The sequence below is a fragment of the Falco punctatus genome, assembly GCF_963210335.1.
Source record: "Falco punctatus genome assembly, chromosome: 8".
Lineage (NCBI taxonomy): Eukaryota > Metazoa > Chordata > Aves > Falconiformes > Falconidae > Falco > Falco punctatus.
In genome coordinates, this window is record NC_137588.1 from 58907650 (window position 1) to 58932528 (window position 24879).

General features: G+C 50.5%; 1 protein-coding gene across 1 annotated transcript; it reads left to right on the plus strand.

Annotated features, from left to right (window-relative positions):
- Window positions 1-3575: 3575 nt before the first annotated feature.
- CSF1R (colony stimulating factor 1 receptor) lies at window positions 3576-24664 on the plus strand. Its single transcript, XM_080399443.1, has 21 exons — window positions 3576-3763; window positions 8765-9010; window positions 9797-10081; window positions 10612-10748; window positions 11499-11658; window positions 12519-12708; window positions 13768-13883; window positions 14132-14252; window positions 14939-15129; window positions 15699-15811; window positions 17870-17996; window positions 18474-18578; window positions 18900-19010; window positions 19279-19441; window positions 19996-20096; window positions 20242-20360; window positions 21127-21249; window positions 21351-21462; window positions 21780-21879; window positions 22450-22555; window positions 23067-24664. Exons 1-21 carry the CDS (start codon window positions 3715-3717, stop codon window positions 23196-23198), a joined length of 2907 nt encoding a protein of 968 aa, XP_080255569.1. The 5' UTR covers window positions 3576-3714; the 3' UTR covers window positions 23199-24664.
- Window positions 24665-24879: the final 215 nt, after the last annotated feature.

Here is a 24879-nt window from a genome sequence, read left to right on the forward strand (position 1 = left end):
AGGGTGGTGGGAGAGACTGGAGGTAGCAATGGGGAGGACACCAGCAGGAGCCACACAACAGTGCACAGGGCTCACAGTGTCCAGCCCTTCTCTGAGCCGGGTTCTCCTCCCCTCCCTCTGGGATGAGGAAGTTGCTGATACTCTTAAAGATGCAACTCCAAAATACTGGCTCCCCACACTGCCACTCCCTCAGGTCCTCATGTCCCTTTGCTTTCCTCCTGCTCCCCTCACCTTTCCCCAGTCACATCTGCAGAAGTGCTGGGGTCCCCCAGTGCCTTGAGAGGCAGGCACCTCTGAGTCCAGCCCTGTTTTCTCCTCTCTGGCTCCAGTGAAACTGCTCCTCCTGGAAATGCCCCCGGCTGCTGAGTGGAGCTGTTTGCAGCCAGCTCTGAGCCACATGCTTGGAGAGCCTGGGGCTGCTGTGAAGAGGGGATTTTGAACTGAGGTTCAAATATATTTATGTTGACCCTGTTTTCAGGCTGCATGATGCAGCCCTGGTGCAAGTCACCACTGGCAGCAGACGTGCCTCCCTCAGCAAACCCCTTGTGTACCCAAAGGCTGAAGGCACTGGCTGCAGCAGCAGACAGGTCCCAGCAAGGCTCCCCCTTCCAGCATGGTCTGCTCTGGGCTCCTGACTTTGCTCAGTTTGCCGGAGAGGAGGTTTGCAGACCCCCTGACGAGCTCAGGCTGATTCTTCCCAGATATGTTCTGAGTCACCTGGCACGGTTCAGCCGCAACAGGCAGACAGGGCATTTTTGTCCAGGAGCCGAATCAGCCAGGGAAAAAAAATCACCTTGTCTCCAGAGAGGCTGCAGCAAAGGCTCGGGAGGAAGCAGGGAGGGGGAACTGGTAGACCTCAGCCCTGAACCCAGCTGGCTCCCACTGCCCGATCCCTGCCTGGCAGGCCTTTTGCTTGTCAGGATGCACCGAAGAGGGGTCATGGGGCTGGGAATGAGTAGCCAGACATGGGAACTCCCAGCAGGACATTTTCCCTACTCTGAAACAATTCTCTCCAGTGATGAGACAGACACCTCATGGAAGAGCTCAGGGAAGCAGAAAAACTTGGACTGCAGATAAAAACCCTGGCCTGCTGCAACCAGGGTTTTTAGCTGTTTGGGTACTACCAGGTCACTGGGTACATGGGTGTTTGATGTGTCCCCAGACTGCTGCAGGGCAGTTCAGACAGGCATGACACCATGGCCAGCTGTACTCAGTGCAGGGGTCCTGTAGGGCTGGAATGATCCAGCCCTGCTCCCAGCCTGGGAAACAAGCCTGAACTCCCAGTGCTCCCAACCAGCGCTCACAGCAGCCTCCATTCTCCCCTCCACAGCCGGCCTGCAGCTAGCCAGGCACTGAGCAAGTCTCATGCCATCTCTCAGCACGCCTTCCTGGCCATCAGGGCCTCCACAGACATCCCTGGGCTTCAAGTTACTCAAAGTAAGGCTGCAGCTCCTCTGAGAGCATCTCTGCCCCTTGCTCAGAGCTGTTTGGGCATGCGAGCCCCAGCAGCACTCCTGTGGCTGAGCTGCTATTTGCAACCACAGAATGTGGGGTGCAGCCTGCAGGCAGGAAGAGATGGCCACTAATGAGGGAGGAACCTCAGCAGACAGCTTGTCCCACTGAGCATCCCCAGTTGTGCCCAGCCCAGCTTGGGGACTTGTGTGTACAGGCTGTGACTTGTCACCTGTGGACCACTGCCATCAGAGATGCTCTGTAAGGGGCCCCCTCAGAGAAGGGAGGCTGAGAGATTGTTTCCCTTCTTTGTATTAAACCTGTCTGGTTTGATACTTGTTAACACTGGTGAGTCAGTTCTCTCTGAGCTGGCATTTGTTCCTGGAAAAAAAAACCCAACAAAACCAAACTTAAAAAGAAGAAGGAGGGAAACAAACATCCTTTAAAAAGCCCCTTTGGCTCAAAAGGAGGAAAGAATAATCAGGCAGACGTCTCCTGTGGCCCAGCCACTTGACAGCCCCCCAGCTCTGGGCAGGAGCCCCCAAGTGCACCATGCTGCCTTTACTTCATGTTCTTCTTCCCCACATCCTGCCAGGAAAAACTGCTGAGAGGAAATCTTCTCTGGCCAAAAGCTGCCTTTCCTTCTCTTGGACTCCCTCATGTTCTCCAGCCATCCTTCTGGCCAAAACCAAGAGCTGTCTCCATGTTCCCATGACTTTTAGTCATCTCCAGCACAGTCAGCCATGCTCTCATCTCTTGGCCCAAGACCTTGCCTTGCTGGTACCTCTTTGATTGCCCCCTTTGGAGAAGCTCATTCCCCTCCGGTGTGCAGAGGCAAAAGGGGCACTTCTTTGCTTGGCACCTTTCCATTGCAAGTGCAGGCTCAACAGCCACCTCTGTGCAGACATTTTGGAAAAGGTCATCTCTTTCTGCCCACATTTCACAGCCGGTGTCCCTGTCACCCCCTCACCGAGGTGGCTGTAGCTGGGTGCAGCTAAGGCAGAGCTGGCTGGCTCACCCCAGGCAGAACCTTCCCCCCCTGTGCTTCCCAGTGCTGTCAGGTGGTGGCCACAACTTCCCACTCCATTGCTGCTGTGAACTTCTGCTGCTGCCTGAGGTTACCCAGAGATAGAGCAGAGAGCAAGGGGCACCCTGTGTCTGACTCGGTCTGCTAGCATCTTGCTGACTTGAGCATCCCTAGGAGAACTGTTCTGCTGCAAGCCTCACCTCCTGTTTTGGAAGAGGCATGGTCCAGGGAAGGGTTAACAAAGTGCCTAATTACTGCTCTCAGGTGCCTGCCAGGTTGTCAATTAGGAAAGAGCTTCAAATAGCCTCCCCACCAGCAAGGCAGTATGACTGCGCAGAGGGGCTCCTGGGGAGGAAGGGTCTTTGCTTGAGCCTGGTGCCTGCCTAGTGGTGACTGGGTTGCTGTGAGCTCCAGGCTTGGAGGTACTGGGAGAGGAGGAGACCTGGGATCCCCCTGTGTCCCCCAGCCCAGCTGGGGACAGGGAAAGGTCTGCAGGCTGCACCCCAACACGTCTCCCTGCTGAGGAGGGTGGTGAAGGCAAGTGTGCAGCTGGCTGGGCTCAACCCTGCCTCTGCGTGGGGCTGGGGGTGACCCTGTGTGGCCACAGGACCCCTCTCTGCACCAGGGTGGTTAAAACAGGGTAACATATTGTCTTCAATTCTTCTCACCTGGGTGCTACCTCAGGCTGAATCATCCTTGTGGACCTGTGGTGAGGGAGTCAGCCATGTTCCTGTGTGTGCCCTCAGGACGAGGAGCCAGCAAGGTCCACCAGCCCTGAGGTAAAATGGAGTCTCCTGCCATCAAGGCAGGTCCCAGTCAGGCTCTTTGTGTCCCCAGGCAAGAGGAGAGAGTGTAGAAGTCCCTGGGGGGCTTGGGTGGCAGCAGCCAGGGCCCACAGGGTGGGTTCAGACCCCGGCTGCTGGGCAGTGCCTGGGGCTGAGCCCCTCTGAGGTGGGAGGGTGGCCCTGCAGCGGGGTGCATGCCCGGTCCTACCTCTGCCAAGGCCCTCTGTCACCAGTGACGTCTCAAAACATTGCTTTCCACCCCCCCCTCCCATTTCAAAAACAAACAACAAAAAAAAAGGGAATTTCTTAACTTGTGGTCATCTCAGAAAGGAGAAGCTCCCGCCGAGGGAGTGCTGGGGACGGTGCCCACAAGGAGAGGTGCTCGCTGCTTGAGAGGATCCTTCAGCCGCGTCCCTGCTTCGCGCTGGGGGCACGGTGGTCCCCGGGGACATGGGCCCTGCTCTCCTCCTGCTGCTCACCACGGCTGGCATCTGGCATGGTAGGTCTATTGGCCCACCTCAAAGCCCTCTGGTGTCTCCACATCACTCTGGGGCAGTTTTGGGGTATGGCAAGGGGTCTTCTGGGTGTGCGGTGCGAGTGCTCGGCCCCTCCTGGGGCGAGGATGGGTGGTAGCCTCGGTGGGGATGGGGCAATGCTGAAGTTGGGTTAATGGACACTCAGCTCCTGGTGGTGGAGGGTGAAGCCTGGCTCCCACTCATGTCTACCAAAAGCCTGCCGTAGGCTGGGCTGGTCCCTGTTTCTGGAAGTTGCTGCATAAAGTAGCTACTGCTGCTGTGGGCAGGTTCAAGGAACTTTGGTGTGGGTAGGGAGTTGGCAAGAGAACGTGTCTGCTCCATGGCACAGCAGGGAAGGGACACCGGCTTGGCATTTAGTGCAGACTTGGCTGTAGCAGATTTCTGAAGACAATCAAGAGTTGCTGTCACTATAGAGGGATGACAGCGGTTGAAAGAGGCTGTGTTGCTAGTCCGAGCTGGCTCTGGAGCCCAGCGGTGCTGAGGGCTTGCTCTTGGCTGCCTGCAGCGCTGCCAGGGTAAGGCCGAGGGCTGTGGAAAGGTGCATGTAGCACAGGAAGACCCTCAGCAGTGGGGAGATGGGAAAGGGAAGCTTCCCACTGTTAGGGTCTGGGCAGGGATTAGGAGGAAGGAGAGGCTCAGTGGGGTCTCCTGAGGGAAGCAGTCTCTGAAATAACGCTTTGCCCAAATGGGGCAAGAGCTGGAGGTGCTTGGCCTGCAGGTGAGAGAGTGGGGAAAGTCTGCTGCACCAGTCCTTCCAATGTGCCTCATGCCCAGTTGGAGATGTTTGACAACTGCTGTTTTCTTGTGCGGCTGGCACACATGACAGGGTATAGAGCCAGGATGTGGTGGAAACTGACCTCAGGCAGCCAAGGGTAACCAAAGGAACCAAGGGAAAGGTGAATACGCCTGGTTTTTGAGGCTGCAGGGATGGGCAAGAGGCAATAACCCATCAACCTCAAGAAAGAGTCACTAAACCTGTTTTGAGGTTTTCAACAGAAACCAGTATTGCTAATCTTACGTCAAGTGCTGGCAGCCTCTCAGGTCTTTTGTGGCACTTTCTTTCATTTTCCTCTGGAGTTTGCTTGGGGACACAATGAGACTCTGGTGTGAAGTTCCCCCTGAAAGGGGGCAGCGTTAGGGGGGAAAGCATTCAGTATGTAACAGATGTAACGGGGACGCGGTGTCTGAGCCACCCTTGAGCCACTGCAGTGTTTGTATTTTCAGCCCAGGAAATTTGTATCCCTCTTGCTGTTGCACTGCGCGGTGTTTGGCTTCAAGTCACATCGTTGAGGTGCTGAGCAGGCTTTTTTCTAGGTCTGCTGTGCTAGGATCTGGACTGTGAAGGCTGCAGGATTTTTAATTTCATGCGGGTTTTTTTAAGATAATAGAGGCTAGGCAGGTCTGACAAATCTGCAAGAGATCATAACAATAGCTGATAGGATCTCTCAGAAGGTTTCTCGAGGCACTGAGCACTGCAGGTGACTAGCTGTGACATGCTCATCAGGCATGTCTGCCATGTCAGGGTGTTAAGACACACATTTGTCTGAGTACCACGCTGTTGGCCATCTGCAGCATGTCAAGGTTGCCCAAAGCAACAGCCTCTAGTCAAGCAAGAGCCTGACTTCCTTCTCATACCTCTTGGATTGCAAGTGCATCTTCTGAGAGTTCCCAGGGTGACGTGGTATGACCAGTCTGATGGGGGCTCTTGCTGGGGGAGTGTCGGGCGCTCAAATCTCAGCTTCAGGTCAAGCAGAGCAAAGAGTTGAAACCTGATCAGCTCACATCTGTGTTCTTGGCCATCTTGAGAGGTCTTCCTGGGGTTTCTTTTGTTTTCTTATTGTGGATTAATCTAAACTTTTGAGGTAGAAGCCCCAGGCAGAGATGTGATGAGCACCCTTTTCCCCACTCCTTGCCCCCCTGATACTGTAGGTGATAGCTCTGGTGAAGGTATGTGTCCTCAGAAAAGAAGTTTTTCCTTGCCATAATTGAGAGGAGAGCTCAGGCCTGGTATGGGTCCCTCACAGGGCCGGATCTTAGGCTGGTTATCCCCCAGGATCATGTCAAGGTCCTGATGACTGGATTTTGTGGTAAGATTCTTGATCATCTGTCTTACCAGCCTTCAGGTCTCCTTCCTCACCATTTCCAAACCCTCAGCAGAGGAAAGTATGTTTTGACGGGCATGGAAGAGGCAGGGACAGAGCCTGCAGCTGTAACTAGAGGTCATGGTTACACAACCAAAGTGTGGTAAAACCTTTGGCCAGCAGTTACTGGTAATGCTGCGGAAGCTGCTGGAGAGCAGCAAAGAGACATCCTTGGGCTTCGTGCAAGATTGCACACTGGTCAGCAGGGAGAAAGCCTCCTCCAGCAGCCCTGCTTCCCCATTCTGGAAAGGGACATGCTGGTCTGTCTCATCCCCCAGCACACATGGCGCACATGAAGGTGTGGATGCTTGGGTGACCTTCACCTGGCATTGTCCTGCACTTAGTGTCTCTGCCCTGTCTGTCCTCACTCTGCTTGTGTGGTGGTTGTGCCATTGACAGGAGTCTCCAGTGATAATCTGAAGGCTGCTGGCTTCTGCACTGTTATGGAGAGTACCTACCCTGAGCCTTTTCTGACCATAGCATCTCAGTAGTAACCAGAGTTGATGACAACAAGGATGCAGAGTGACATGACTCTTGTTTTTCTTGTCCTGTTCTGGTCCTTGGTTTGTCCACTTATAACATGGTCTTTCCCTGAGCCAATCTGAACACAGTTCTGAGTCACAGAGCTTGGCTGCCTCATCAAATGGTGCTGAAACCTTGGATGTGGAGGGATAGCTGAAGTGGAGAGTAGGTGAGGGAAAAGCGTCCAGTGACAGAGTTATAGAAACAGAAATGTGTCAAGCCCTGCTACAAGATGCAGCTTAGCAAAAAGGGAGGAACATTGTACCTCAGACGTGTGGAAAATGTGGTTTTAAAGGATTCTGGGATATGTTTTTCTCTGCTATGGGAATAAATGAGGCTTTTAATCTTTCCACAGAAAGATAGAAGCATCACAAAAAAAACCCCACCCCACAACGTGGAGATAAAATGTCAAATATTCCATACTCTGAAGCTCCCTGTCCTCTGTTTCTTCCAGCAGGGTTTGTGAGTTGATCCAGGCCTTGTTTGGGTTTCCTCTGGGCAACTATATTGTTGTCATGCACCTGCAATGCTCTCCAGGGTCTTGAGTCTCATTCTTGACCCTTTGTTAAGTGGAGGGAGGCATCAGCTCAGGACCCCTTAAAAGATGCTCTTTGAGTTCTGATGGATGGGCTCTGGTGTTACAGCCCTGAGCACAGCTGGTAGCACAGGACATATGTTGGTACCTTAGACATAGTCTTCCTCACTAAATGAGCTGTGAGCAGGGGTGCATGAGGATAGGTGTGTTCTGCTTCTGCTGGCTGTGTTACAGGGACAGTGTCCAAGGCAGCACCTAGGCACAGATTTGCTTTAAACAGTCTTTGCTACCCATGACCAGAAGTAGCAGCTTTCTCTTCTCCCTGTGACCAGGGCTGCATCTTCTGGCCACTGCTCCCCTTCCCTTTGAAGGATATGCAAGTGTAGCTGGACTAGTGGTGCCGTTATAGGGTGCTTTACCTTCTCCTGCTTCCTGAAAAGTTAGAGCTTTTATGTTCATTTTGACAACAAATCTTTCAACCAAAGAGCTCCTGGGAGTCCAGAGCTGTCTACTGCAGAGTTTGAGGCATCACAAGACCAAACTCAGCCCTTGGTTCTGCTGCTGCCACCCTGGAGGAGCACTGCCTATGGTGACCTCCTCTGCAAAAAGCAACAAATTGGTAAATTGGTCAGCTACCTTTATATTTAGTTTTATTTGAACCTGTGTGTGTGTCCCTTTAAGATGTGTGGATGGGTTAGCAACTGGGAGGGAAAGCAGAAGTGGGAGAATAGCCCTGGAGAGGGGCCCGAGGGGGATGCAGAGCCCCCCGAGCACAGATAGCCATTTGCAATGTGTTTCCTGTCCTCCCCAAAGGCCTGGCGTGGGGGTGGTAGTACCACTTCTTCCCTAGCCCCGCGGCACTGATTCATTTCTCACTTCCCCCCCCCACCCTAAATATAGGTAGTGACTCAAAGAACTCGCTGATGCGGCAAAACAGGAAAAAAAATATTTCCTTCTGACACAAAAGGCTGGACTGGGGATCCTGGTTCCCCTTTATTCAGCCAGCAGAGAAGCCATCTCCAAAGTAAAGATGGCATCAGAAATCCAGCTGTGTTGAACTGCCAGTGTCAGCATGGCCTGGTGTGCTGTATGTACAACTGCAGCTGTGGGCTTTCACGAGCCTCGGTTTCCTACCCCCAAATAGGAATAGTAATGCTGACTCACTTCGTAACATTTTGGTGATATCTGCAAGGAGAATGTACTGTGCGACTGTGGTAAGGCATAAGTAGGTGTCCTTCAAAATCCAGTGCCTGGCACCCAAAAAGCCAAGGGCATGCACTGACCTCCTGCTCTGATCCTTTCAGACCTGAAAGAAGCTTTTCATGTCTGCTGTATCTCATCATAGTGCCATCATACTAACAGAGATTAAATTTAAACTTCACCAAATGGTGTTACGGGCTAACCAAGTTCATATAGTAGCTCCAGCTCTGCCACAAAAGGAAAACCATTGCAAGAAGAGGCAAAACCTGACAGGAAAATTTTCCAGGCCAACATCTGACCTAATCGGCTCCAGATGATTGCTTTTCCTGTCCCAGTGCTCTATGTTCACTTGTGGGGTTTTCTCTCTTCCTGGAAATTCATTCCTTGGAGTATCAGGCCATATTGGTCTGGTGGTATTGGGAATGGCTGGAGTGATATGAACTGAAAAGCTTGTCTGAATCCTAAGCTCAATCTCTTCCTGATGTTGAGCTACTCCATGCTCCAGACTGAAATCCAGCAGAGCATCTTTAAGGATCATGTTTGCATCCTCTCTTTTTCTTTTGTAGGCTCAGCGTCCCCCTTGATCAGCCCTGACCTCCCTGCTCTGGTTGTCAACACGGGTGATCCAGTCATCTTGCGCTGCTCAGGAGAGTCTGAAGTTGAATGGAAAAGCCAAAAGGATGTATTCAGCAACCACACCAGCAGCACACTCAGTATTCTCAAGGCCACTTACAGGGATACAGGCACCTATAAGTGTGCTTATGTCAACAGCAGTGACAAGGGCATTGCAACTGTGCATCTGTTTGTGCGAGGTAGACATGCGTTCCTCTTCTGCTGGCACAATGGCCTCCTTTCAGGGAGCACAGCCATCGCTTTGGTCCTTTCTATGGCTGTGGTTGTACATGTGCTTGGGGAGCAGTGTAGGCTCCTAGTGTGGCAGGGGCTCACCCACTAACATGTAAGCCCATGTAAAACTGTGCCCATGGCTGAAGCACTAGGGCAGAGTACGCAGCTGCACCTCACGCATATGTGGGAATGGCCTGGACCTCTCCCTCTGTTTACCTTGGCTTCCCTTCCTGAAAAAACAGGGTTGAAATTTTGTTCAATGTTGGAATGAGCAGTGAAATGAGAACTGTATTGCCAGCACCCTAGACAAGGGAATCGCATGACTCTCATCCTTACAACAGGACCTGAACCCCAAATATTCTTTTACCCCAGAAGTTACACTGTGGTAACTCCACCACTTGAGTTCACTCCTTTGCTTGTCCTGGAGACACTGTCCTGGGCTGGGAAGCTGGAGGTCTGATAAATAAAGCTAACACTTTGGTGAAAAGTTGAGAAGTGAGCATACTTCTCGGCCTCTCTTGCCTATGTACGTTTGTGAGTTGATTGCTGTGCTCCCCTCTAACGCCTTAGCTGGAGCTGGGCTGCTTGTGTGAGTTTTTGGAGGCTGAGTCAGGCAGGCATTGAGCAGGGCTGCCCCAGCGTCAAACTCCCACTGTGCAGTGGTGCTGGAGACTTGCCTTTGCTGGAATGTGTTTCTCAGCTTTGATGCCTTTTCTAATCCCGTTCTCTGGCCTACCTTGTCCCCTCTTTAGATCCTAGTAATGTCTGGTACACCCCAACTTTCCGGATCTTTGTGACCAGAGGCAGTAATGCTGAGCTCCCCTGTCTTATCACGGCCCCTGAGTACGGATCCAGTGTGACACTGATAATGGATGAAACATCTCATCTCTCACCTGGGACCAACTATTCTTTCAGTAATGAGAAAGGAATAACACTATTCAATGTGCAAAGTGAACAAAAGGGCTTTTACCGATGCCAAGCAGTGATAAATGGAAAAATAAAGAAGTCATCAAGAATAAGGCTGATTGTGGAAGAAGGTAAGGGGTTGGGGTTGCTGCTGTCCTCGGGGAGACAGCAATAGCTAAGTTAGTAGGTAGATAAGGAAAAGCTCCTCACCAGTGGCAGGAAAGACCTTATGAACCTGCAATCTTTAAAGGGTATTTGAATTCCATTATGCTCTGGCAAATTGGCTCCTTCAGGTGGGTCTCCATGGGTTCAGCAGTGTCCAAATCTTTGCAGGTGCTATCACAGAAAAGAGTAAAAAGCCAGCCTATCTCCCTGATGTTCTGCAGGTCCTCAGGCTCTGATGCTTGGGGTGTAACCATGGCAGAAGGTTCCCCTTCCCTTTCAACCCATAGTGCTGGCTGCTGTGCTCTCCCCTGCCTGCACTGCTTCCCATAGACACATGCACAAAAAGGAGGGATGATTGCCAGGGAAGGAGAAGGCTGGGGGTAGAGAGACTGAAGAGGATGGGAAGGAGAAGGTATCTAGGCCCTAGGGAGTCTCCAAAGCACATGGGGTCACTGGACAGCTGACACTGAATCTTTCCCTGCTTGCCTTTATGTAGCACTGGAGAAGCCTGTATCAGTGATGATGGACCCTATAGACCATGTGCGAATTGTGGGTGAACCTTTCCAAGTCACTTGCAGAGTAATTGCTCCATCCCATAAGTATGACATCAGATGGGTGACAGCAGCAAAAAACGTAAGTTGTGCAGCTTCAAGGGGTTATAGGGCTTTTCTGGAAACTGAGACACAGGGTGGTAAGAACTGTCCAGACCCAAGCCACCTGCAGCAAAGCCTTGAACTGCCCAACCAAAGCAGCTATTCGAAAAAGCCGTAGAAATCTGAATATGGCCATTCCTTCCTTAGGATGATACAGGGTTAAGAAACACCTGCCCATTGTCAGGACCTTGCTGTAAGAGAGAAGTGAAGTATGTTGTTTCAGCTGAGTTCATTGGGCAGGAGCCACAATACCTACTACGGCAACATCTATCCACCCAGCTCTGCCAGGGCTTATAAGGCAGCAAACAAGTCCAGGACACACAGTTCCCTGGAGAAAAGATGGGTGAAGAAAGGGAACGCATTTCAAAAATCTGTTGTGCTGACTTTTAACTGCTAGATGGTTAGATAAGGGTTGCTAGAAGTCCTCATTATATCTGATGCCTTTGTTAAGGAGTTGAAATAATACACCTTGTGTGATTAAAACACATCTTGTAAAGCCAGCTTATGGTCAGAAGGCTAACAACAGCTGTAAGCCTAATTGCTCCGGAATATCTGCCCTGAACACCCAGGTTTAATATGCCTCTTGGTCTCCACACAGATGGCTTTCAGCGGCTCTACAACAAAGCTTAGTAGTCCAGAACAGGAGGGGGTGGGTACACTTGTCGTAAATACTCAGTTCCATCTTCTGCCCTTCCAAGAAAATGCCTTATGTTCCTTCTTTGCCTGACAGGTCAGGAGAACTAAAAAGCCTAGTTTTGAAAATGAGAACTACTTCATCAGCGACATCCTGTCTGTTCCAGCAGTGACCATGGAAGATAGTGGGAAATACACTTGTATAGCTAACAATTCAGCAGGCTTCAGGAATGCCTCGACAATGCTTCAGGTAGTAGGTGAGTGCTTCTCCAAAAGACCAGCAAGGTGTGGGCTGAATCACACCTAGACTTGAGTATTTGTCGCTTCTGCCTCCATCTTGTTGCTAGTGTTGTGCTTGGAAACATCTTTCTTGCTTGTGCCTGAAGGCTCACATGAGAACTGTGGAGCTGCTGGGGAAAGGAACTAGTGTTCCCTTCACTGTCTTGAGAGGCAGGAGGAAATTTTTTGGATTCTGGATGAAAAATTGGAAAGCTCTTCTCAGTTTCTGTGTGTTTATAAATAGCTGTAAGATTAAAAAAAAAGGAATGGGCAAGATTATCCTGAAGACCAGGAAAGGCTGGCTAGAAGGAAGGGCAAGCCACATGAGTAGAGAATGGAACTTTGTCTCATCCAATAACAATCCACATAAAAGGACTCAAGTTTATTATACACTTGCTTGTATCTCAAGACAGAACATTCATCCTTGCAGCTTCTAGGCTGGTGTTTGCTGATGATCCAAAGCCACTGCACACCATGGCTCAGAAAGAAGGCTTGGTCCGAGTTGTTTCTAAGTGAGAAGCCAGGAGTTTAGCTAAAGGGCCTGTTGTCTATGGACAATCAGAAGATACAGTTTTAGCTTCGTGCATCTCTTTCCCCATAAAAGTTCACTAAGATTTTCTAGCTCTCCTCAGGCAGAGTGTAATCCAAGCTGCCATGACAAAGCAGCAATTTAAAAGCATTCCTTTGGCAACGTAATCTGTGTAAGGCCTCATTCCCTCCTGCGGTCTCCCAGCTGAGCCTGCCTTTTCCAATAATGGCCCATTTGTGAAGCTGGTATAAGCTTGTTTCAGGTCTCTGGACATGACTGCTGATGGTCATGCTCTCCTCCATCCCGCAGAGCGAGGTTATGTGTTCCTGACCCCAGTGCAAGCCGCCAGCCAGGAGATTGCTTTGGGAGAGAGTCTGGAGCTGCAAGTCCACATCGAGGCTTACCCAAAACTTCTTCACTGGGGCTGGGAGCACACAAATCCCTTGAAGAACTCTGAGACCATCACATCCAAGGACGTAATGATCTCTGGAAACAACTGGTATGTGCTCTCTCTCTCTTCTACACTGGCCACGGCATGTTTCCAACAATGTTTTTTCCTTGTGAGACAAGCAGATCTCATGCTACTGGCTGACAGAAAACTCTCTGGTTTCAAAGAGGGAAACTGTTCTGCCTTTCTTATCTTTCCGCTATTATTAACAAGCCACAGTGAGCAGGTCTGATCAGGTCAAGGGGGACACCACCTCTGTCTGACTTGGCAGCTTTCTCTTTAGAAAATGTTGTGGAAGTCAGTATTACATTAGCGGTCTGGTTGTTCAAGTTCACACTCTCCTTGCAGGAAGAAATTGCAGAGGTAAATGAACAGTACAAAAAATCTAATTCCCTTGCTGCTTCTCAGACCTGTCCCATGCTTTGAAGTCTGGAGAGTGTATGTACCAAGGGGCACTGTATGCCCCATGTCAAGAGAAGCCAGAAACATCACTGTGTGGATAAGACCTAATGGAGGGCACAGGCCTGCTCTTCCAAAGCCTACAGACAACTGAGGAGAAAAGGAGTCTGAAAGAAAGAGAATAATTCCATTTGTTGGGGAGTTTTGGCAATTCCCCTTTCATTTTCTTAGAAACCAAAAAATAATACACAAGAGGAAGTGCCTCTTGGCAAGCATGATGGTTTTAGGGCAAACTTTCTTGCATCGGGGTCTGAGAAATGGGCTGGGGGCAGAGGGGAGTGGGCACTTGATGAGCTGAGAAATGGGAGGAATAACTCATTCTGCCAAAGGCAGGAGGACCAGCATATTCTGGCCCTTCGAAAGTGATGATTTAGATGTAAAACGCTTCTTTCTGAGCATTCACCCACCTGTAGCCTTTCAGAAATGGTGTGCGCTTGGTGGCAAGAGATCTTTCCTCTAAGAAAGATCAGACCCTCCCTGCTTCCCCTGAAGAAGCAAGCAGCAGACTCCCCTCACGGGCTGGGCTTAGTGCTGGGATGTGTTCACCCACTGCAGGGAGCAGGAAGCAACAGCACCTTGCTGAGCTGTGTGAGTGCTTGAGTTTCCTCCGCACAGCTTTCTTCATGGTGGTTACTCTCTCTGTGTGAGCAGGTATAACAACACACTCTTCCTGAACCGCCTGCAGGAAGGAGAGGGAGGTCTCTATACGTTTTATGCCCTCAACAATGAGACCAACGCATCAGTTACCTTCAGTATCTCTGTGAAATGTAAGTGCTTGGCTTTGCCCATTCTTTGCTTGCCCTGAGGCTGCTACCCAGCTGGCAGCAAGTAGGGTGCAGTACCCGTGTGCTTCCAGCCCAGCACCCACAGACACACAGCCAGACTGCGTCTGGGACCCAGCCCAAACCTATGTCCTAGTGTTTTATTGTTGCACACATGGGAAGTAAATCAGAGCACAAGGAATGTGCTCTTCCTCTGATCGTAGCATTCACAGTTTATGTGCCTTCCCCAACAGCTCCTCCAAGGATCTGCAAAATCAAGGTGCCAGCCAATGACTCCAGCATCCTTCAGTGCATGGCCATCGGCTACCCTGCCCCACGCATTGAGTGGTACCAGTGCCCTGTTCACTCTGAGAGGTAAGAAATGCCCAGGAGACTGAGCACCTCCAAGGTGTGCACTTGCCCTTGCGATGCTGTTATTTGCTGAGTAGCACCACGTCGGCTTGCTTACAGGCAATATAGCAGAGTCTGTTCAGTAACATCAACAAGGATGTTGCTCTGCTAAAAAAAAATGGTCCTTAAGGACTGTCTGAGGACAGGGAGCAGGTACTATTCCCTAAGTCGTAAGCTTGAAGAGTTCAGCCACCTGTGATTCATGTTTTCCAATGCTTTTCTGAGGAACATGTGGATGCCTTGAAGTGCCTTGATGTATGTTGCTGTAGAGCTACATCCTGGCTGGTCCTAGTTGTCTTTCTGGGACCTCCAGCAGGTCTGAGGCTCTGCAGAACACAGGCTTACTGAGCTACAATGTGATGGAACTGCAGCTGCCTGGACAGAGGTTGTTGTGTCTCAGTACCAGCCCCATTCAAGGAGGGAACTGCTGGCAGAAGACAACTGTAGTCATGTGGAGGCAGTTAAGGCCCTGTCTATACAGGACTTCAGTGTTCAGGGAGAGGTCTTTAACCAGGCGGCGAGTAACGTCTCATAGAGCTGCAGCCCCAGTCCCCTGCGCCTCCTCTCTAGTCTGAAACAGGCACCGATTCATTTATGAGCAACTGTGCTGCAGAGGAATGCTCAGTCTCTCCTGCTTGGTATCTCTGCAGATACAGCGAGGACTATCGGTTGCTATTGAATGACTCCAGTCCCCAGGTGGTGAACGTGTTGCCGTTCCGAGAGGTGGAGGTGGAGAGCATTGTCCCTTTCCAGGAGCTGGGTGACAATTTCACCTTCTGCTGTGTGGCCATTAACAGAGAGGGAAATGCTTCTGACATGTTTCACTCGCTCACCATCACCAGTAAGATACAAACTGATAGCTTGGCAGAGTGGGGGAGAATCTGGGGACTTTTGAGGGCCCATTTTCCTATATGTGTATATCTTTAGTGTATTGCAAGAGAGGTGGAATAGGTTCCACAAGCTCTCTATCCTCACAGGAGGTGGGAAGCTTTGGCATTTGCCAGTCCTAGGAGCTATGTGGGAATTTCTGGCTGGGTGTAGCCTGGTGCCAAAGGCTGAGCTGTGCCACAAAGACTTACAGCTGCAGGGTGTAGCTCCAGGGTGCAGCACAGTCAGCTGTCTATCAGCCCACTGGAGCCCAGGAATTGCATCTTTTGATGGGACTGTTCTTGCTGCACATATCTTGGTCACCTGGTGCTGTTTGTGTGAAACTGGGGTTCACAGAGGGAACTGTTGCAGCCTTGAGTCAAGAATTTCCCTCAGTTCCCAGCAGCTCTTTTGAGTATCTGAGGCCAGTGCTGGGTTATATTGCATACAGGGGAAGCCTAAGTGAACAGCTGGGCAAAATGCTCCCAGAGATGGGATTGAAACATGAGTGTTTTACTCATCCGCATTTTTTTGTTCCTCTAGGAAGTGTCATGGCCCCCCCCAACAAGTTCTTCAGCCCCATTCTCTCCACCTGCATAGGCACATCGGTCCTGCTGCTACTGCTCCTCCTCTTCCTCCTCTACAAGTACAACCAGGTCAGATTCCCTGTTGCATAGCAAGGGCTGCCCAGCCTCAGAGACCACAGGGCCTCAGCTGGCAGCCATAGGCAGGGAGCGTTCAGCTTGGAGGTACCAGGCAAGCTACTTCCATCTCCATTGCCTCCCAACTTTGCCCAGGCGTTTGCTGCCGCAGGACAAGGCTCACACATCAAATCTGGTGTTAACACCTCTCCCACTCCGGTCCCTCAGTCTCGTAGCCCCGAGGTCAATGAGGATATTCCTTGGTGTCAGACAAAGGTGCTCTCACTCTGTGCTGTCAGTTGTCAGTGAATCCACAGACTGAATTAAGGAGGGGAAAAAAAAGTGGTTTGTAGCTTGCATCTACTTTTTATTTTCCTCCCTACTTTATAAAAAAAATGTCTTTATGGGGAAACAGGATGATGTTAGAAGGCGTTTGTCTCCAGGAAGACTTGGTCACAATTTTTATGCAAGAACTTGCCCCATTTTCTCTGCAAGACTCATTTTCAGCATTTGGTTGGATTCCTACTTAGTTGTTTCTATAAACTGTATCAATTAGTAGCCACCTCTGCTTCATCAGTGGGTGAAAATCTCCTGGTTTCCAGCTCTCCCTTTTGGCACTTTTCCTTTGACAGCCCATCAAGGCAGCAAATTTTGCAGCAAAGTTCTTGTGCTAGTTGTCAGAAGATCCAGCAGAGTGCTCTCCCAGGCAAGCACCTACTGCTTCACAGGCAGAGCTGTCTTTAGCCAGTAGTCCAGAGACAGAGAGAGAAGGGTGGATTGTTTTGTAAGCACAGCTCTGAAGAAATAGCTTTTAGGAAGGTCTTGCAAGCCCAAGAGAAGCAGGACGTGTTTATAAATAATATTACCTGCTTCAGCCATGGGCTTCTTAAGCCGTAGCTGATTGCTGCAGTGCTAGGTGAATTGTGGAGCAGAAAGAAGCAATGCTCACCCTCTGGGAGCAGGCCACAGCAAGTAAACTGAGTGCATGTGGCATGAGGGACCTCCACCAGAAACTGTACTGCTTGGTGCAACCTGTCTGGGCCTTTTTCAACAGCCTGCATGGGCATGGATATTCAAATCTCAGGCAAATTAAAAAGAAACAGTGGAGGGGGGAAAACAAACAGATGCTTTGCATCAAAACTGCGGATCTGTTTGCCTCAGTTATGGTCCCTCATGCCTGTGCAAACCCAGCTTTGAGCATTTACTCATATGCTGCATCCTTCTCCGCAGCTCTCCAGGTGAAGTGGTGAGGAGAAGCATTTCAGTACACACCTCCCAGTAGCTGGGGCACAAGGTGATTCATCACAGCAGTGGTCATTCCACCCATCCTTCCCTGCGTCTGCCTTCATAGACCTGAGACTACCTTTGCCCTGCTGGGGTGCAGGTCCTTGCCTGTCTCCTCGTACAGGAGCGAAGGCCACATGCAGTATTCTCGTACGCAGCTATTTCACCGCCTTTCTCTGTATTTGTGCCTCCAGCTGGCTCCCTAGCCCTCTCAGTGTGAATGACAGCACCCAGCACAAGCTGGCAACTGCCTCTGTTCACAGGCTCCAGCACTGCTTCTCTCTGCCTTGCCTGGCTACTTCTGCCCTGCAATTCGTGGAAAAGAGAAGAAATTCTTACTTCTCTTTCTCCATTTCTTTTTTCCCCATAAGGGAAGCAGGGCTGGGCCAGCTCCACTGTTCTGCTACGCTCAGCAACCCAGGGTACCAAGGAGGCACAGTGGGGACATCGTCTTCCAGCACCAGCTGGGCACTGTCAGCTACTTGTCTGGTGCGATATGCTGGCTCTGCCAGCCCAAGTGAGGGCAACGCGCTACTTCTAAACAAAAGAGGCATGAGACCCTCCTCGAGTCATGGGTGATGGTTTGGAGGGACTTCGTAAGAGCAAAGGGACTGGGCTGTACAGACAAAGTCCCCCTCTTTCAATCCAGGTTCAAAGCAAGAAATATTTGATGGGCTGAAATCTAAGTCTTCCCTCTGTGCCTGTGGGGTGAGAGCTAGAGTGCACGCTGGGCCTGGGGAACCCTCAGGACCTGAGGAACGTTGGATAACTGGACTCTCCTCCTTACAGAAACCCAAGTACCAGGTGCGGTGGAAGATCATTGAGGCCTGTGAAGGGAATAACTACATCTTTATTGATCCCACTCAGCTGCCATACAATGAAAAATGGGAGTTTCCCAGGAATAACCTCCAGTTTGGTAAGGAACCTTCCTTGCTGCTTGCCTGGTGGTGTGCAGCTCACCGCAGAGCTGAAATGCTCCAAAAGACAGAGCCAAAGCAACTGGGCAATACCCAGAGCTGCATTCAGACATTTCAGTAATATCCTTAACTAGGTCTTGCTGTCCTCTTCCACACAAGGTGGTAAATGTTGGGGTACAACCTGCTCCAGCCTTCCATTGCTCTGAGGAAGGTTGAAAGGATCATGTCCCTCCTCTTGTGGGTCATTCCTAATGCACAGAGCTGGTAAGCCCATGTTTGAACATGGCCTCTTTGCTCACAGTAGAGCTCCCCTCAGATGTTAACCAGCTCCTAAGCAAGGGATGTGTCATCTTGTCTGGGCTTAGCAGGAATCCCCACCCAGCAGACATCCTCCTGCAGGCAGGCTGCATGCAGGACAACTGCTCACTCTTTTTCTGTAAAGCATTTTTATAAGCATACTTTTTTTCCCTCTGCAGGAAAAACTCTCGGAGCAGGAGCCTTTGGAAAAGTGGTAGAAGCCACCGCTTTTGGGCTGGGCAAAGAGGATTCAGTCCTCAAAGTGGCTGTGAAGATGCTAAAGTGTAAGCCCACAGCAATTTGCAAAGTTTGAAATCCCCCAAGCTCCTTTGGGCAGGATGTAATGCATGTTTACCACATGTGTTGGTGCTCCCAGGCTGCAACATCTACTTTTAGATGTTTCTGTGACAAGTACTGGGTGCTGGAATCATGCTGCTGTCATTTTTGTGGACACATGTGGCCAGAGGCACAGAGGACACAATTTCCTTTCTGAGGGTGTCTCCTCCTTTTGTTCCGTATCTCTGTCTGCACCTTTTTCTGTCCTCACACTTAATCTCTTCTATGTCCCTCCCTCTCTCCTTCACACAGCCCTTCTCCTCTTGCAGCATCAGCAGACACAGATGAGCAGGAGGCTCTCATGTCTGAGCTGAAGATCATGAGTCATTTGGGACACCATGAGAACATCGTTAACCTGCTGGGAGCATGTACCTATGGAGGTAGGATCCCCCAGTCCTCCTTCCCCCATGGACCCCTCCCATGGCCTGCTCTGAGGCTCTTTCTTACTTCTCCTCAGTCTCACAACAGAGACAGCTGATGAGATTGGTGGTCTTTTTTTGAACCTAGAGCTTTGCAAGGGCCTGTGGGCTGGCCATTTCCAGATGTGCTTATGTGCAGTATGGGTTCTGCGGCCCCTCCCAGGGAAAGCGATCTTCAGGGCAGGTCACAGCATCATTTCTTAATGAACCCCTTCTGCCTCTCTCCCAGGCCCAATCCTTGTCATCACTGAGTACTGTCGCTATGGAGATCTGCTGAATTTCCTGCGGAAGAAGGCTGAATACATAATTATCCAGGATTCTGCCCTGGACACCTCTTTAGACAGTGCTGCTGATTACAAAAACATTGACCTAGAGAAAAAATACATCCGCAGGTAGGAACAGAGCTCGGGTGGCCACAGGACTGAGCAATGCAGGGAGGGCCTGGGTACCTGCTGGGCGAAGTGTGCAAAGAGCTGTTCTGGAGAGATATTAAAGCCAAGGGTCTGGGGACTTGGGGAACACCAGGCTGTAAAAACCAGTGGGGTTGCATTTGTTTAGATTCAGTTACCGTTCCAAGTTTTTCAAAGTCTTTGACAAGTGTTGAATATCCCACAATAAATTCAGGTTTCAGTCCAGTCTTCCCTTCCACAATCTAAATTGTTGGGCACGTGGCTTTTGTAGGACAAGAAGCTGAGTGCTCCCCATCAGCCACGGGCAGTCCCTTGACAAGAGGGGAGCAGTACTTGGAGCTCCATACCACAGGGCACCTAGGTCCCCTTTTCAAATCAGCCTCAACGCAGACTTTCCCTTTGCCCTTAAGCCCTAGCTCAGCCACTTCCTGCAGGCAGGGATGTGGTTTCTTCTCTCAGTGGGTGTGGAGAAAGGCAGAAGGTACTACTGGAGGGTTGCTAACAGCCTGCCTCCATCTCTGTTACTTCTGACTCAGTGACAGTGGCTTTTCGAGCCAGGGTTTGGAAACATATGTTGAAATGAAGCCTGTGTCATCATCATCATCTTCGGCGTCATCAGATTCTGCGCAAGCTAGGGGTGAGTTAAAGGCTCATTTCTGTGTTTCCATGATTTCTTTATTCTGGCCATCCTGTCTGGTTTAGCTCTGGGGATCCATGATTTAGCATACCTTGCATTGCTCCACAGGTTTGCAGCAACTCTAAAACTTTGCTTTGAATTTCAGGGAAAAGCTCAGAGGAAGAAGATGAAACCAGGGAGGACCTCTGTCCCCTCAGTCTCTCTGACCTGCTACAGTTCTCCAGCCAGGTGGCCCAGGGCATGGCATTCCTCGCATCAAAGAACGTGAGTGCCAAGAGGACAACTGCCCTCAGCACCCCAACTGGGAAACACCACTCCAGCCAGCAGGCACCAGCCATCCCATCTGCATGAGGCTCAGGATGTTTTTGGATGGAGTGGCCAAGCTCAAGCAAGTCGCTGCTGGAAATGGGCCCCTTCGCTCTGTTCATGGGGTTCAGACATGCTGAGCCATGGTGACTGGTGTTCCCTTCAGAGCATGTGTCTCCCACGGGCTCCAGACAGGCCATAGCAGCAGGGCAGTGCTATGGGGGGGTAACTCAGGGCTGTGCATTGTGCTAGTCTCAACATTTTCTCCCCAGCTTTCACACGAGGTCAGGAACTTTGATGTGAAGCTTTCTCGCATTGACAGCTTCTCTACTGCCCTAGGGACAAGGAACTGAAAGCGGCTGTTGAGCTGTCTGCCAGAGCTGGCTCCACTTAAGAGTATCACAGATTAACTGTACGACACTGTACCCTCATCTCTGAAACAGTCAACAGCCCCTGGTTCTCAGCCTCCTCCCCTGGGGAAGATGACAGCCCCATGTGATTGAAGGACATGACATGAAATGTCACATCTTAGCATTGCAAATGAAGTTGAAAGAGCCCATACTCCTCCTATGTGACACAGTGCCTCTTACAGGGGCTTTTCAAGCAGTACACGTCCCCCTTGTCCCTATAAGTGTTGTTTCAGTGACACGCCTGGGCTATAGGGAATTAGTTGGGACTGCTGGCGCATGTTGGCTGGATCTCAGTTGTGCTTCTTTCTCCCCAGTGCATCCACCGCGACTTAGCAGCCAGGAACGTGCTTATATCAGATGGACGGGTAGCCAAGATCTGTGACTTCGGCCTGGCCCGTGATATCATGAATGACTCAAATTATGTTGTAAAAGGAAATGTAAGTAATTGAAATGGGGAGAAAAGAGGGTGCAAGGGTAGGGGCTGGGTGGAGCACAAAGGACAGGGTCTCGCAGCCTGCAGTACTTTCTGCCCTTCCAGGCCCGCCTGCCCGTGAAATGGATGGCCCCAGAGAGCATCTTTGACTGCATTTACACAGTGCAGAGCGATGTGTGGTCTTACGGCATCCTCCTCTGGGAGATCTTCTCCCTTGGTAAGAAAGAAGCAAGTTTGCAACCATCTTTTGCTTTCCATGGCTTACCACCGCCCTAATACTTCTGCAGAAAAGTTTCCAAGAAAGGAGGGTTGACAAAAATCTAGGTTTTATCACAGCCTCAAAACACTGTGTTATGCTTCCAGAGGGATCATTAAAAACAAAGAATCCTGGCTAATTGGCTCTAACTCAGACCTCCCTGAGGAGCAGCGCTGGCTCAGGCGATGCCCCAGGCTGCCTCTTCCCACCCTGTAAGGCTGGAGCAACGCCGTAAGCCGCTGATCTGAGAGCCACCTCTGCTCCTGTCGCCGTCACAGGTAAAAGCCCGTATCCAGGCATGGTGGTGAACAGCAAGTTCTACCGCATGGTGAAGCAGGGGTACCAGATGGCCAGGCCTGACTTCGCTCCCTTGGAAATGTGAGTGGATGCGCCAAGGTGCACGCAATGGGTGACAGGGTGGCTGGAACCACTTCGTGGGCAGGCAGGGATATGGCCCAGGGACCTCGGTCACAGGTCTGCCTGCTGGTCCTGGGTGCCTCTGCCCTTGAGGTTCAGGTTGGATCCTACCAGGCTGCTCCTTGTCCCCGTAGGAAAGCAGGACCTGGGGCAGTCTGTTACGATGCTCTGTCCACTATTTCCTCTGTTTATGGACACGAAGATGGGAGAGCTCATGTTAGATGTCTACGTTCCTGAACTCTGTAGGGGTTTTTCTTTTTTTCAGTCAGCTACTTTTGACTCTAGGACTATGAGAAGACAGGCCTGAGCAGCTTACAGCAGGATAATGAGTTTAAGCTTAAAGAAAAAAGTACTAGAGGCACAAGCACAAAACTTGATAATTAGTTTGCTTCATCTGCTTCTGTGCTCACCTTTTGCTAGAGTACTACACATGCACCAACCGTGGGTTTTACAGGCAGGGCCTGGGGGTGCAGACCCTGAAGCAGCTTTCAGCAGTGCCATGTAACTGCCCTGCCCCTGTTGGCCCCACAGGTACAGCATCATGCAGGCATGCTGGAGCCTGGAGCCCACCCAGAGACCTACCTTTGACCAGATCAGCTGCTTCATCCAGAAAGAGCTGGAGGCGCAGAAGGAGCAGGTGAGAATCTATGGAGAGAAGGGGGAAGGGACAGGTGCTTTCCCCCTACATGAACATAGCTCCTGGGCAACTTTCCTTGTTGATGCCCTTGTTGATGTTTCCTTGTGATGGCCCTTACCTTTAACTGATGGGAGCAGCTAAGTCTTGGTGGGAAGTGCAGAGAGGCATCCACCTTCCCCATGCTGAACAGTTAAGTCACTCCCCACTGTGACCAAAGGAGGGTAGATGAAGAAATGCAGCTGCTTTGGAGCAGCCTCTGCGGGCAGCGATACAAGTACCAGTGCAGCAGCCCTGCCCCGCTCCCCTGGATTTGGGGTGCAGCCGGACAAAAGGTGCGCTGGCTTGGGACTAGCTGGCTGCAGGCCAGCCCTGCCCTGTGGGCACAGCAAGGGGCAGCGTGAGTTAGCGTCCCCAGCTGTTCATCTGTGCAGAAACAGATGTTGTACACCACTGGAGGGACTGAAACACACCTGGGGTGGGATGGGGTTGTGTTTCTTTTTTTGCTTTCAAGGACTACACCAACCTGCCCTCCACTGCTGAGGAAGACAGTGGCTGCGATACCTCTGGCTGCTGTGAGGAGTCCTGCGAGCAAGAGGAGAGTGGCCAGCCCCTTCTTAAGAGCAACAACTATCAGTTCTGTTAGCTGGTACCACCACCCCAGGGTAGATCCCAGTCCTCCCAGCTCTGCAGAGTGCACAGTTCTGCCCTGCCCTAGGACACAGGTGCCTCCTGCTTTGGCCCTCCTCTCTGTGATTTCCGAAATACAAGTGTTACCACCTCCCCTCGCTGAAAGGACAGTGCTGGAGTGACTCAAAACCAAGACGCACCATGGGGTCCCCAAGGTCTTACCACAAGCATAGCATAGAGTTGTTAGGACGGTAACATGCTCCATCTCTACAAGGTACAGAGAGCCCCCAAGGAGGCTGTGGAGAGTTTGGGTTTTGTAGGTTGGTTGTTTTTTTCTCAAATACTAGTTGTAGCCAAGTAAGCAGTTTCCAAAAGTCACTCACATGACTAAACCCCTGTGTTTTATGAGCATGTCCTGAACTAAGTCCTGAAGCTGGAACTGCTCACGCAGCAGCCCTCTTTCTTGGTGCTCTCTTCCCTTTGTCAGTCTGACCCTGGATGTTGCAGAGTGAGTGTTCAGACACAGGTAAACCCCCTACTCAGCATTAAATATGCATTAGCCTGTGTTTCCTCATGCAATCTACCTCTCTGCAGATGATGCTTCTGCAGGGAGTGTTTTGTGAAGCTGGGGGAGACAACCCCAGGGTTATGTGAACTTGTGCCCCAGTAACAGGACAGAGGGACAGCTGTCTCTCAGGTAGAACACAGAAGTAACCAGTGCCCTTCCACAAGAGCACTGGACACAACCCAATCCAGGAAAGAATGGCAGCTTAAACAGATCTGGAAATGATCAACATAACACATCCTACAAAACTTCTGAATTATTAAACATGTAGCAATCACTGCCTTTGTCATGATTACAGACATGTTCTTGTACATATCTTCCTGAGTGTATTTTTAATAGTACAGCTATTGTTTTTTCCCATAAGCTAGAGCCTAATGCCCTTAAACTTGTTTCTTGTCTAGCTCTTGTTTTAGGTTACTAATGCCACAGCTACCTGGTCCTGTGTAGCCATCAGAAGTAGCTAAGTAACCTTCTTAGCTTCACCTTATTCCATAGGCAAAGGATCAGTATTCCAGGTACAAGCACTGACAGGGCTCAGGCAAACTACAAGACAGAACTCCTGTATCACAGGTGGCATTTGTCATACTGTGAGCAATTATATCATGAGCCACTTCTGATTATATTAAACCTGGTTTTATGCTAACACCAATTCATTCCTCTTTACTAAGTAAAAAGCTAATGTATTTGTATCTGTCAGCATTATAAAGAATAAGATGTTTAACAAAGTAAGTTTCTTCCAGGGCTTTAAGGATTGTTCTCAGGGGGGAACAGATCAGAGCACAAGTGATGCACTGGTCCATCCTCTCACACCCTCCAGCTCTGCTCCAATTCCTCAGACACATTTCTCATTACCAGTTCTCAAAACCGTTCAATCTTGTGTAATGCAGAAACTTAATAAAAGCAAGGTTCTAAAGCGCTTTGCTCTGCGTGGCCTGTGTGTAATTGGAGAAAAAAATGAAGTAGTCCCTGTTGTGCATGGATATAATGGGGGAGCAATTTCAATTGTGATGACGTGACAACGGTCACTGTATTTGAGATGGGCATGTGGCAGCGGAATGCCAAGGGCAGGGTAGACGCAGAAGGGCCCTGGTGACCAGAGACTGACGCTTACTGTGGCAGAACCTCCTGCAGC